This window comes from Schistocerca serialis, chromosome 7 (assembly GCF_023864345.2).
Source record: "Schistocerca serialis cubense isolate TAMUIC-IGC-003099 chromosome 7, iqSchSeri2.2, whole genome shotgun sequence".
Taxonomy (NCBI): domain Eukaryota; kingdom Metazoa; phylum Arthropoda; class Insecta; order Orthoptera; family Acrididae; genus Schistocerca; species Schistocerca serialis.
This window is the reverse complement of record NC_064644.1, coordinates 176542525-176556394: the sequence shown is the minus strand read 5'-3', so window position 1 is coordinate 176556394 and position 13870 is coordinate 176542525. Positions and strand designations below refer to the sequence as shown.

Genomic DNA, 13870 nt, shown 5'->3' with positions numbered 1-13870 from the left:
CGGACGGAGGGTATTTAAATCGGCCGCCGCCGCCACCGAACCCAGTTCCCTCTGAGCAGCCATAGCGTACGGATCTCCGTGCCGGCACGTTCACAGGAGCTCAGTCCGTCAGTTCACCTGATGATGGCAACATGTATGATCGCCGAAATATTGTGCCCGTTGGACACTATAGACCGGCAGCACACCCGTGGATATTTTGATTAGGATCATTTTTATTAAAAATGGAGCTCTTCCGCACACTGCACAGCCAGTGAAGCGTCTGCTGCAGAGGCATTACGGAAATATTAGAATTATCAGCAGCCATTTCCCTGCAGCGTGGCCGTTCAGATCACCTGGTCTTAATCAGTGTGACTTCTGGCTGTGGGGTTATCTGGAAGATGTTGTGTTCAGTGTTGCAATTACGAACGTAGCTGAAGGCACGTATTGCGCAACGCACTCTGAACGTGACCCCCGAAACACTCCGATCTGTTGTGGAACATGCTGTTTCTCGATCTCAACTTGCAGAAAACGGTGGGCAGTATATGAAGCATGTTTCGCGCCAATCTCACGACAATTAATTTTGCTTTTTATGCGAATTTTGGTCCCAGGACAATTAAAAACCAACGTCAATTTGTTTTCTGTGCGGGTTTTGGTCTCATGACAAACAAATACCGATATTTCCTATCCTATGTGGAACGACCTTGCCGTAGCAGATGGGCTAAGTTAACTATCAGTTCCACAGCTACTGATTGCCGAACTTGTGCAGTCATTCACAATGAACAATACGGACAGTGTAATATGCAACTCAAATCGCAGCCATCATACAGCGATTCATCTGTCATTTGTAGCCGACCCCATTTACGTTAAGACGCTTACAGCACCATCTATTGGTAAAATTTTCGTTAGTTTTTTTTGCTCCATGATGTTTTTCTCATACGTCAATAAAATGCTGTTCAAATTTGACGTCGTTAACATTTAATGCAAAGTCAAGTGTTTTCTTCAGGCGACTGTCAGCAGAGGATATATGTTTCAGAAAATTCATGACTCCTGGCTGCATTAGAAGAATTTATTAATTTTGCACCTGTTTCGGACACTGACCATCATCAGGCACCTGAATCAACGTTATAACAGAAATGACAACAAAACGACATGTGCAAAACGTCATAAAGACACGAAATACAAAAACGTAACTTACGAAAACTTTGGCCACTGCAAGTCACGCCTCAGTCACGTTGAATCACACTGCTGAATTAACTGTTAGTTGTACGAGGAATAAAATAGAACAATACGTTTAATACATCAACAAACTTTCACATCACACACAACAGGAAACTGACCATATGTAGTAGTTAGGACATAGCATGAGAAGTCACAGTAGTTGTAACCTCGAAGACAAGTCTACGAAGATGTCCAGTCAATAAAAACCATGACATACAAAGATAATTTTAAGATAAAACATCAATAATTACAACAATTACAATCCCTGCTGTGGATAGTTATGTAAGTGTGTTAATAGGTTGCAGTAGATGAAAACTGTTTTTATATTTCTGATTCTATATTTTTAAGTTATCCATTTATTGATCACACTCTTCATTCCATTCACTATATTGGCTAACTGCCTAAACCTGAAAACCCTGATTCTTCCTTGGTTTCGAATAACTTTTATAAGCTCATTAGTTATGTGTTTAATGTTCCATAATGATCTGACACATTTGGGTATTGTGTATTGATAGCTCTGAGGTAACGTGTTCCATGTAACTCCTGTTTGATTATAAATTAGATGTGTATGCTACATTACTTTAGTCACACATACAGACATGAAATAAAGTTTTAATTGACCAGTATTTTGCATATTATCACTAAGGTACCCTTTATTAAGTTTTCGAGTTGTAGCACTGTGCACATTGTAGTGTTAAAGATGGTTTTATTTCCATGTTGATGCAGCTTCTAAGTAATATAATGGGAAACTTAATCGTAATTATTTGTTCCTGTGACCCTCCCTGTTGGGAGACCTGATACAGTGATTTATACATTATACGCAGGATTTGTCACTCTTGTTTTAAATTTGGAAGATCTTTGTCATTGGACGCTTTACTTACATTAGTGTCGTGTAATGCTTATTAAATCAGTGTTTTTGATAATTGATGCTTGTGGATTTTGTACATTTTTTACTTATGACTGTCCTGTAACTATTGTAATTATGGTTCTTTTTATCTTAAAATCATATTTGTATGTCATAATTTATGTCGACTAGACATCTTAGTGTCGTCTTTGAAGTTACAAGTGTTTTGACTTTTCGTGCTATGTCCTGACTACATATGGTCAGTTTTCTGTTGATGTATAAAACGTATTGTTTTTCTGTATCATTATTCATGACACTGACATTAATACGATTTCAAGGTTCAGCATGACTTGCATGTGACATGCAGTAGGCAATTTTTTCGTAAGTTATGTTTTTGTATTTCGTGTCTTTGTGTCTTTTGTACACGAGGTTTCTGTTTCCTGCAGTTGATTCACGTGCATGATGATGGCCAGTGACCGAAATCGGTAGCAATTTAATAAACTGCTCTTATTCAGCCACGTGACATGAATTTCTTGAAACAAATTTAACTGTTAGTCTTTTATGAAAATATTTGTCTGGGGTGCAGTTTTATTTTGAAACGAAATGAAGAAGATAAGCAGTACAGACAAGATCAGACTAGAAGGACTGGAATTTTGTGCTGCATAAAAGTGCTGAAGATTAAATAGGTAGTTCGAATAACTAATGAAGAGGTATTGAACCGAATAAGGGATAAAAAGACATTTATTGCACAGCTTGACTAGAAGGCGCGTAGATGGATTGCACAGAACTTGAGACTTCAAGAAATAGTTAATGTGGTGATAATGGGATGTGGAATGCTGCGAATTGTAGATGAAACCCAAGGCTAGAGTACAGAAAGAGATGGAACTGGATCTGTGCTGCAGTAGTTATGCAGAGATGAAGAGGCTTGCACTGGATCGATTAGCCTAATGATCTGTATCAAACCAGTCTTTGGACTACAGACTACAATAGAAACAACAACATTAAGAAAAATGCACGACAATTCTAAATCTCGTATTACAGTAAGGATGGGCGAGTGAACGACCGTCTAGGCTGCGTTTGTGTGTATTTGGCCTGAGAAATGAGCAACGCAAGTGAAGACCCTTCAAGGATTCTATGCATTCTTCCGTTTGTTTGTTGTCCAGGTATACTACCCAAACTGGGACTAGATTATCATTCACTCGTTCGGTGGTCGAACACTTCGGGCTTAACTCAACTCTCTTCAAGAAGAGTAAAAGGAAATATAATTATTTAGCAAGGCTCTAGGTTCAATTACATATGAAATAATTTTTTCATGGTGTAATGGAATCTTCGAATTTTTATGCAAAACTGCGTCACAGTGAGGTTTTTATCAATGCTCTGAACTTTGTATCTTTTTTTAAAGAAAGTAAATATACCTGCACTTATGCAGGAGTGTAACAGACGACGTTGATACAATAGACATTCCCAATATGTTTCACACAGTACAGATCTGACCATTGCGTTTGCAGCTAGTCTAAGGACCAGCAAGCATGCATGTATCTCAATATCCATTTCTGTAGGAAATTGTAGATGCCGTCAGTAGAAACAGGGAAAATTTTTGTACTCCCCCTGCCCCCTCTATAGATGCACGACTTCGTTCGGGTTGAACCCCGATTGCTCCCTGGAATTCACAACTGTCATATGGATATCTCTCGTTTGCGGGTCTGCCGGCAGCTTCTGTTCAGTTGCATCCGATACTGGTTTGGCTCGAGAGCGCCAGCAGTTTCCCTGTTGTCTCCCTGGAATCGAAAAAAATGCGATACATTAGTGGCTCCATAGAAACATTTTGTGCTTCGCTGCTGCTATCCAACACAGGACACTCCGGCATGTCGGTTACAGCACGTCTTTAGTATTTAATTAGGTATTACACATTGTCAATTTAATCTAGTAACAACGCGTGAACATATCGTAATTCATAGAAATTTTTGCTACAGAAAATAGTAGTCAAAAGCAGGAAATAACGGTAAAATAATAACGTTTTCAATTTTACTTAATTAAAATTTGTGGTTTCGGATGTCTTCATAATCATCTTCGTAATCTACTACTTAGATGCAAGTGGATGGTCAGTGGCAGCCAGTGGCTGAGATACTACACTTCGTTACACTTCGTTACACTGTGTTTCAGTATTATATGAATTATGGTGAAACATGTTTTGAATTTTTCACATGCAGTTTAAGAATACAGACATGCTGAAGAAATTCACAACACTGATAAATACAGCATGTCGGCTGGCACTCGTTCAGCTGAGGAAGTACTAATAAAATGTAAGTTAACGTACTTTTTGCAACAAATTCAAGTGACAGTTAATTTTTATTGCATTTCATTAAGATTTTTTTTGCAATGTCAAAAATTTTTGACATGTTTCGAATTTAGGTCTAGAAAATATGGTCACCTTAGCAACAAATATTATGCTTATAATGCACGTTTGTGCAATGATCACTTTTCTCCTCAGTGACAAGTTACCCCAGTATAAGGTGCCCTGTAATACTAGTGAATGGAAATAGGAAAAGTAAATGATTTTCACACTTTCAGCCTTTGCAGAGTCTAGACGTTTAAGATAATGTGTAACTTGTGACATCCAGTTCAGGTTATTCTTAATAAAAACACTGAAGAATTTGAGTAGTCTGTTTTTTTCTTTATTATTCTCTACAAAATACTCCATAGTGAATTAAAAATCACCTGATTTCAAAACTTAATTATGTGTAGTTTTTATTTATGTCTAAGGCTAATCAAATGCACAAAAGTAATACCTGACAGTACCTCACGAATAGCTGCTACTGGTCCATATTTAAATTAAAACTATATTTTACATCTACACAATAATATACGATACATTTCTTGTGCTAACAGCTGTGACAGAAATTAGAATACACAAAAATGAAATGAGGGTGAACTATTGATAATTACTGCATACATCAATCCCGCCCCCCCCCCGCCCCCCTCCTGACCGAGGTCGTTAATGTACGCTTGTGTGGTGGTGCTCGACACAGGGGTAAGCCAGTTTGAATCTTGGAGGTGGAAAAAATTTTCACTGCTAGCATTTGATGGTGGTATAAAGCTCCTTATCACCAGACTTTGCGCCAATGTCCTGGTTTAAATACCCAACCTCTCTGCAGTGTCTCTTTTGACAGTTATCCATCCATCGGATGGGAACGTTGAGCTTGGCGGCCCCCTTGGTGTTATTCACGAGGAGTAGGCTATGTGCCAGCACTGGGTTTCATCATCATCGTCATCATCCAACACACGCACACACACACACACACACACACACACACACACACACACACACGTACACACAATACATACATACATGCAGTATCACGAAAAGTTGTGATGGAGCATGTTGCAAATAAACAAACAACTGCATCCATTGATATTGTAAAATATTTATCGTAGCTCCCAACACTGCATATTATTTGTTGTCCAACAACATATACGTGTATCTGACTTAATAACTGTGTATACCATATATGCTAATACGGATCCTATAACTACACTATCAAAAAGAAAAAGTCGATTGAGGGATGACAAGAAACCACATATTTATAAGGGATCTCCCCCCCTCCCCCCATGAACCATGGACCTTGCCGTTGGTGGGGAGGCTTGCGTACCTCAGGGATACAGATGGCCGTACCGTAGGTGCAACCACAACGGAGGGGTATCTGTTGAGGGCCAGACAAACGTGTGGTTCCTGAAGAGGGGCAGCAGCCTTTTCAGTAGTTGCAGGGGCAACAGTCTGGATGATTGACTGATCTGGCCTTGTAACAATAACCAAAACGGCCTTGCTGTGCTGGTACTGCGAACGGCTGAAAGCAAGGGGAAACTACAGCCGTAATTTTTCCCGAGGGCATGCAGCTTTACTGTATGATTACATGATGATGGTGTCCTCTTGGATAAAATATTCCGGAGGTAAAATAGTCCCCCCATTCGGATCTCCGGGCGGGGACTACTCAAGAGGACGTCGTTATCAGGAGAAAGAAAACTGGCATTCTACGGATCGGAGCGTGGAATGTCAGATCCCTTAATCGGGCAGGTAGGTTAGAAACTTTAAAAAGGGAAATGGATAGGTTGAAGTTAGATATAGTGGGAATTAGTGAAGTTCGGTGGCAGGAGGAACAAGACTTCTGGTCAGGTGACTACAGGGTTATAAACACAAAATCAAATAGGGGTAATGCAGGAGTAGGTTTAATAATGAATAAAAGAATAGGAGTTTGGGTAAGCTACTACAAACAGCATAGTGAACGCATTATTGTGGCCAAGATAGATACGAAGCCCACGCCTACTACAGTAGTACAAGTTTATATGCCAACTAGCTCTGCAGATGATGAAGAAATAGATGAAATGTATGACGAGATAAAAGAAATTATCCAGGTAGTGAAGGGAGACGAAAATTTAATAGTCATGGGTGACTGGAATTCGTCAGTAGGGAAAGGGAGAGAAGGAAACATAGTAGGTGAATATGGATTGGGGGGAAGAAATGAAAGAGGAAGCCGCCTTGTAGAATTTTGCACAGAGCATAACTTAATCATAGCTAACACTTGGTTCAAGAATCATAAAAGAAGGTTGTATACCTGGAAGAATCCTGGCGATACTAAAAGGTATCAGATAGATTATATAATGGTGAGACAGATTTAGGAACCAGGTTTTAAACTGTAAGACATTTCCAGGGGCAGATGTGGATTCTGACCACAATCTATTGGTTGTGAACTGCGGATTGAAACTGAAGAAACTGCAAAAAAGGTGGGAATCTAAGGAGATGGGACCTGGATAAACTGAAAGAACCAGAGGTTGTAGAGTGTTTCAGGGAGAGCATAAGGGAACAATTGACAGGAATGGGGGAAAGGAATACAGTAGAAGAAGAATGGGTAGCTTTGAGGGATGAAGTAGTGAAGGCAGCAGAGGATCAAGTAGGTAAAAAGACGAGGGCTTGTAGAAATCCTTGGGTAACAGAAGAAATATTGAATTTAATTGATGAAAGGAGAAAATATAAAAATGCAGTAAGTGAAACAGGCAAAAAGGAATACAAACGTCTCAAAAATGAGATCGACAGGAAGTGCAAAATGGCTAAGCAGGGATGGCTAGAGGACAAATGTAAGGATGTAGAGGCCTATCTCACTAGGGGTAAGATAGATAACGCCTACAGGAAAATTAAAGAGACCTTTGGAGATAAGAGAACCACTTGTATGAATATCAAGAGCTCAGATGGCAACCCAGTTCTAAGCAAAGAAGGGAAGGCAGAAAGGTGGAAGGAGTATATAGAGGGTTTATACAAGGGCGATGTACTTGAGGACAATATTATGGAAATGGAAGAGGATGTAGATGAAGACGAAATGGGAGATAAGATACTGCGTGAAGAGTTTGACAGAGCACTGAAAGACCTAAGTCGAAACAAGGCCCCGGGAGTAGACAACATTCCATTAGAACTACTGATGGCCTTGGGAGAGCCAGTCATGATAAAACTCTACCATCTGGTGAGCAAGATGTATGAGACAGGCGAAATACCCTCAGACTTCAAGAAGAATATAATAATTCCAATCCCAAAGAAAGCAGGTGTAGACAGATGTGAAAATTACCGAACTATCAGTTTAATAAGTCACAGCTGCAAAATACTAACACGAATTCTTTACAGACGAATGGAAAAACTGGTAGAAGCGGACCTCGGGGAAGATCAGTTTGGGTTCAGTAGAAATGTTGGAACACGCGAGGCAATACTAACCTTACGACTTATCTTAGAAGAAAGATTAAGAAAAGGGAAACCTACGTTTCTAGCATTTGTAGACTGAGAGAAAGCTTTTGACAATGTTAACTGGAATACTCTCTTTCAAATTCTGAAGGTGGCGGGTATAAAATACAGGGAGCGAAAGGCTATTTACAATTTGTACAGAAATCAGATGGCAGTTATAAGAGTCGAGGGGCATGAAAGGGAAGCAGTGGTTGGGAAAGGAGTGAGACAGGGTTGTAGCCTCTCCCCGATGTTATTCAATCTGTATATTGAGCAAGCAGGAAAGGAAACAAAAGAAAAATTCGGAGTAGGTATTAAAATTCATGGAGAAGAAGTAAAAACTTTGAGGTTCGCCGATGACATTGTAATTCTGCCAGAGACAGCAAAGGACTTGGAGGAGCAGTTGAACGGAATGGACAGTATCTTGAAAGGAGGATATAAGATGAATATCAACAAAAGCAAAACGAGGATAATGGAATGTAGTCAAATTAAATCGGGTGATGCTGAGGGAATTAGATTAGGAAATGAGACACTTAAAGTAGTAAAGGAGTTTTGCTATTTAGGGAGTAAAATAACTGATGATGGTCGAATTAGAGAGGATATAAAATGTAGACTGACAATGGCAAGGAAATCGTTTCTGAAGAAGAGAAATTTGTTAACATCAAGTATAGATTTAAGTGTCAGGAAGTCGTTTCTGAAAGTGTTTGTATGCTGTGTAGCCATGTATGGAAGTGAAACATGGATGATAACTAGTTTGGACAAGAAGAGAATAGAAGCTTTCGAAATGTGGTGCTACAGAAGAATGCTGAAGATAAGGTGGGTAGATCGCGTAACTAATGAGGAGGAATTGAATAGGATTGGGGAGAAGAGCCCGCATCTCGTGGTCGTGCGGTAGCGTTCTCGCTTCCCACGCCGGTGTTCCCGGGTTCGATTCCCGGCGGGGTCAGGGATTTTCCCTGCCTCGTGATGCCTGGGTGTTGTGTGATGTCCTTAGGTTAGTTAGGTTTAAGTAGTTCTAAGTTCTAGGGGACTGATGACCGTAGATGTTAAGTCCCATAGTGCTCAGAGCCATTTTTTTGGGGAGAAGAGAAGATTGTGGCACAACTTGACTAAAAGAAGTGATCGGTTGGTAGGGCATGTTTTGAGGCATCAAGGGATCACATATTTAGCATTGGTGGGCAGCGTGGAGGGTAAAAATCGTAGAGGGAGACCAAGAGATGAATACACTAAGCAGATTCAGAAGGATGTAGGTTGCTGTAGGTACTGGGAGATGAAGAAGCTTGCACAGGATAGAGTAGCATGGAGAGCTGCATCAATCCAGTCTCAGGACTGAAGACCACAACAACAACAACAACAACAACAACAACAACATGCTCAAAAGGTAAAATAAAAAGTATGCAGAATGTCAATTTCTTTGTCTTCTGTCCTTCCATTTATTCGCTGTTCTCAGAATGGAAAGGAGAAAAATTCATTATCGTCCACCGCTACCATCCTCAGTATTGCTACAGGAGTGAGCGACTGTGATGGTCATGCCAACATGTGTGTGCAGTGGAATGCAGAAAACCATCTGTTTGCAGATAAGCAACAGTTTAGCTTGTATCTGACGGATAATATCCATCTGTAAGCAAGGAGTCTGGAACTCATGTCAGTAAACAAAAAATAAGAAATGCCAGGTGATGTATCATAGACGCCGAAACTTCTTTGCAGAATATTATGATTGTGTAGTTCTATATAGAGGACATTATTGGTCCTTTTTTGAGTATTCTTGAGAGCTGCGTAACTCTTCTCAGTCGTCTTTCCAGACCCTTGACAGGTTTCACTACCTGCTGAAGCTCACAGATACCATCGTTATCACTACCACATACCACTGAATGAGCTGGATTGCTTCGTAGGGTTACTGCACTGTGTAGCGGCATTACTTGTGCTGTACAAAACAGCCATATCAATTTTGTTAACTTAAGACAAGTTCTTTGCTCGAACTTATTTCGTTTTAATGAAGCTTCATGCTGTAGTTGTTGCTGTATATTCTACATTTCACCTAGGTTTGGCTGAACTCGGCATAAAACGTATTATTAATTTTCGAATTTATCTTTGATTTATGAAAACCAATAGGTATTACTAAAACGTTAAGCAATTTTATAATTTAGATTTACTATAAGAGCTAATTGTCCATCTTTTTATGCACAGCCGAACGTTCGTCGGACGATGAAATATCACTTACATTCGATGTTTATTGAGACTTCTTGCCTGGTACAGATAACCTCAGTGGCGCAAGTTTTAACACTTTCTTGGTGACTTTCAGGCTTGTAACTAGTCTGAGATTTGGGCAGAGCCCCGAATATTCTTTTAATTTTAGAACTAGAAATTGTAGATTGCTGTTGGAGAACGAGAACAGAGTATGAAGAAAAGAGGCGGAGATGGGCAACGGGACACGTGAGAAGACAATTATAGAAATTTACTATGCCTCTTTGTTCTAACAGATGCTGCATAACGGAACACATTACACATTTATCTTTGGTTTAGTTATACGCTGTGCAAAACGATACGTACTACATGCACACAGTGAGCTCTCACAAAGGTGCAACTAAACTGTATGCCATCAGCTTGGCAGTGACTATAAGAAACATAGGAAGTGTCCTGAGCTGGAAAGTCGGCTGCAGAAAGAACTGGGGAAAAGTAAATAAAAATGTCGTGTGACTAGGGCCTCCAGTCGGGTACACAGGTCGCGGGGTGAAAGTCTTTCGATTTGACGCCACTTCGGCGACCTGCGCGTCTATGGGGATAAAATGATGATGATTAAAACAACACCACACACAGTCTCTGAGCGGAGCAAATCTCCGACCCAGCTGGGAATCGACCCCGGGCCCTTAGGATTGACATTCTGTCGCGCTGACCACTCAGCTACCGGGAGTGGACTGGGGAAAGTACTTACATTATACGCTGTTTTGCGTTAAAGGAAATATTATTTCACGTTGTCTTGACGTGGATATTTATCACCTTCAGTATTAATTTTCCACGTAATACCTCTCAGGTTCATGTAATCACAGTAGATACACTGATCAGCCAATACATTGTGACGACTGTCCACCGCGACGTTGGATGCCGCCTGGTGGCGTTTGCGCACGTGACGCGGTGACAAAAGTGTGTGAGCGGAGCACACACTGACGGCGGATCACCCTAGCGAAGATACGGGCCCAAATGGGCGAATCCTTTGAGTTAAGCGACTTTGACAAAAGGAAGATTATTATTACGCAGAGTCTGCGATCGAGTATCTCAAAAACGGCAAAGCTGGTTGAATGTTCACGTGGTACCGTCGTGAGCGTCTCTACGTGAAGAGGTAGAAAGAAATTACCACTAGGCGCTGAATGGTTGGATGCCCACGACTCTTCACAGAAGTTTGTCTGCTTTGTAAAGTAGGACATATGGTGGTCTGTGATATCACTGCCGAAAGAGAACAGCGCTGGTGCACGCAAAAGTGTTTCGGAGCGCTCTCTTCATTGCACATTGTTCAACATGGAACCTCGCAGCAGACCACCCCTACTTGTTCACACGTTGACCCAACGACACCGTCAATAACGACTGTAGTGGGCACGGGACCATCGGGATTCTACCGCCGATCAACGGAAATGTGTCGGTTCTTCGGGTGTATCAAATTTTTGCTACACTGGCTTGATGGTAGTCTCCACAAAAGCCGTCATCGAAATGAACGGCGGCTCGAAACGTGCAGCGCGCCACGGACGCAGGCCGGTGGGAGCATTATTATGCAATGGGAGACATTATCCTGAGCTCGCATGGGACTTGTGGCAGTAATCGAAGACACGCTGACATCTGCATTCCTACATTCATCCCCTTGATGTCTTTCCTGTCGGCGATGTCATCTTTCAGCATTATAACTGTCCGTGTGTCTGAGCCAGAACCGTGCTACAGTGGTTTGAGGAGCGTTATAAGGAACTCACGTTGATGAGACGGCGACCAAATTCGCCTGATGCAAATCCTATGGAACCCACATGGATCGCTATCGGGCGCCATCACCACGTACCCAAATCAGCGGTCCGTTATTTACGCGAATTACGTGACCTGTGCGTAGAGATCTAATGCCGCATACCTCCACAAACTTACCAGCAAACCGTCGCATCTCTGATACGCAGAATCAGTTATGCGTTTTGTTCCAGAACTGGGCAAACAAGCTACTAAGTAGGGGGTCATAACGTTTTGGCTCATCCGTGTAACAATAAACGAAAAAAACATCGACATTTGTTTTTGGCAGCCTGTGTTTCTATTGCTAGTGTCTCACCTGGATTGAGAAAAGCCTTAGATAGATTGAGGACAGGCATCTCGAAGCTCAGTGAAAGGACCGCTGCCACTGGTAACACCATCAGCAAGACGCCCAGTGCTTTCTGGACCTGCAATTTACACACAATGTATATAAGCATACCAGCTTTTTAACCGCGGCTTCTCTCGTGTTAAGTCTTTATCACAAACAATGCAGACATATATGTCTGAGCCTGTGCTGTTTTACACCATACGACTTCAAAGAGAATCTTAAACTTTCCTGTGTTATTCAGCTGTCATGAGTTGATATAAAAGAGATAAGGAACCTTGTATTAGAACCATAATTTTTAAAAAAAAGCTTTGGAAGACTTGATATCAAATGAAGTGGGAGGGATAGATAACAATCCATCTGAATTCATAAAATCGTTGGGGGGAGTGGCAACAAAACGACTGTTCACGTTGATGTGTAAAATGTATGAATCCGGAGTTACACCATCTGACTTTCGGGAAAACGTCATCCGCACAATTTCCGAAGATTGCAAGAATCGAGAATTGCGAAAGTAATCGCTCAATGAGCTTAACAGCTCATGCATCCAAGTTGCTGACAAGAATAATATACAAAAGAATGGAAAAGAAACTTGAGGATGTGTTAGATGACGATCACTTTGGCTTTAGGAAAGGTAAAGGCACCAAATAGGCAATTCGTAATGGAAGAAAGACTGAATATAAATCAAGACACTTTCATAGGATTTTTCAATCTACAAAAAGTGTTCGACAATGTCAAATGGTGGAAGATGTTCGAAATTCTGACAAAAATAGGGGCAAGCTACAGGAAAAGACGTGTAATGTACAACATGTACAAGAGCCAAGAGGGAAAAATGAGAGTGGAAGGCCAAGAACGAAGTGCACAGTTTAAAAAGTGTTTAAGACGTAGGATTTTGCCCCTACTGTTCAGTCTGTACATCGGAGAAGCAATAACGGAAACAAAAGAAAGGTTCAGACGTGGAATTAAAAATTAAGGTGAAAGGATATCAATGATAAGATTCGCTGGTAATATTGCTACACTCAGTGAAAATAAAGAAGAATTACTCATTCTGCTGATTGGAATGAACAGTCTAATGACTATAGAACACGGATTGACAGCAAATAGAAGCAAGAGGAAAGTGATGATAATTAGCAGAAATTAGAGCAGCGAGAAACTTAACAGCAAAATTTGTGATCATGAAGTTCAGGAATGCTGCTACCTAATCAACAAAATAACCCATGGGGACGGAGCAAGGAGGATATAAAAATCAGACTAGCATTGGCAAAAGTGGCACTCCTGGCGAAGAGAAGTCTAGTAGTGTTAAATATAGACCTTACGGCAGTGAGACACGGACTGTGGGAAAACCGGAACAGAAGAGAATAGAGGCACTTGAGATGAGGTGCTACAGAAGAATGTTGAAAACAGGTGGACTGATAAAGTAAGGAATGGGGAGGTACGCCGCAGAATTCGCGAGGGAAGGAATATATGGAAAGCAATGACAAGAAGGAAGGATAGGATGGCATGGCATCTGTTAAGACTTCACGAGATAACTTCCAGAATACTACAGGGAGCTGTAGAGGGTAAAAACTGTACAGGAAGGCAGAGATTAGAATACGTCCAGCAAATAATTGAGGACGTATGTTGTAAGCGCTTCCCTGAGATGAAGAGGGTGGCACAGTAGGGGAATTTGTGGCTGGCCGCTTCCAACCAGTCAGAAGACTGATGACCTAAAAAAGTCATCTGTCTGGTATAATCTTAGTTCCCGGAACAC

The 13870-nt window shown here is 41.1% G+C and overlaps 1 protein-coding gene across 1 annotated transcript in view; it reads right to left on the bottom strand.

Annotated features, from left to right (window-relative positions):
• Nucleotides 1-3658: 3658 nt before the first annotated feature.
• Nucleotides 3659-13870, bottom strand: part of LOC126412946 (nose resistant to fluoxetine protein 6-like) — a 52477-nt gene continuing 42265 nt past the window's right edge. The window contains exons 3-4 of the mRNA XM_050082838.1: nt 12097-12205; nt 3659-3819 (exon numbers count right to left, since the gene is read on the bottom strand). Coding sequence (XP_049938795.1) covers nt 3659-3819; nt 12097-12205 — 270 coding nt within the window. The remainder of the gene's footprint in view (nt 3820-12096; nt 12206-13870) is intronic.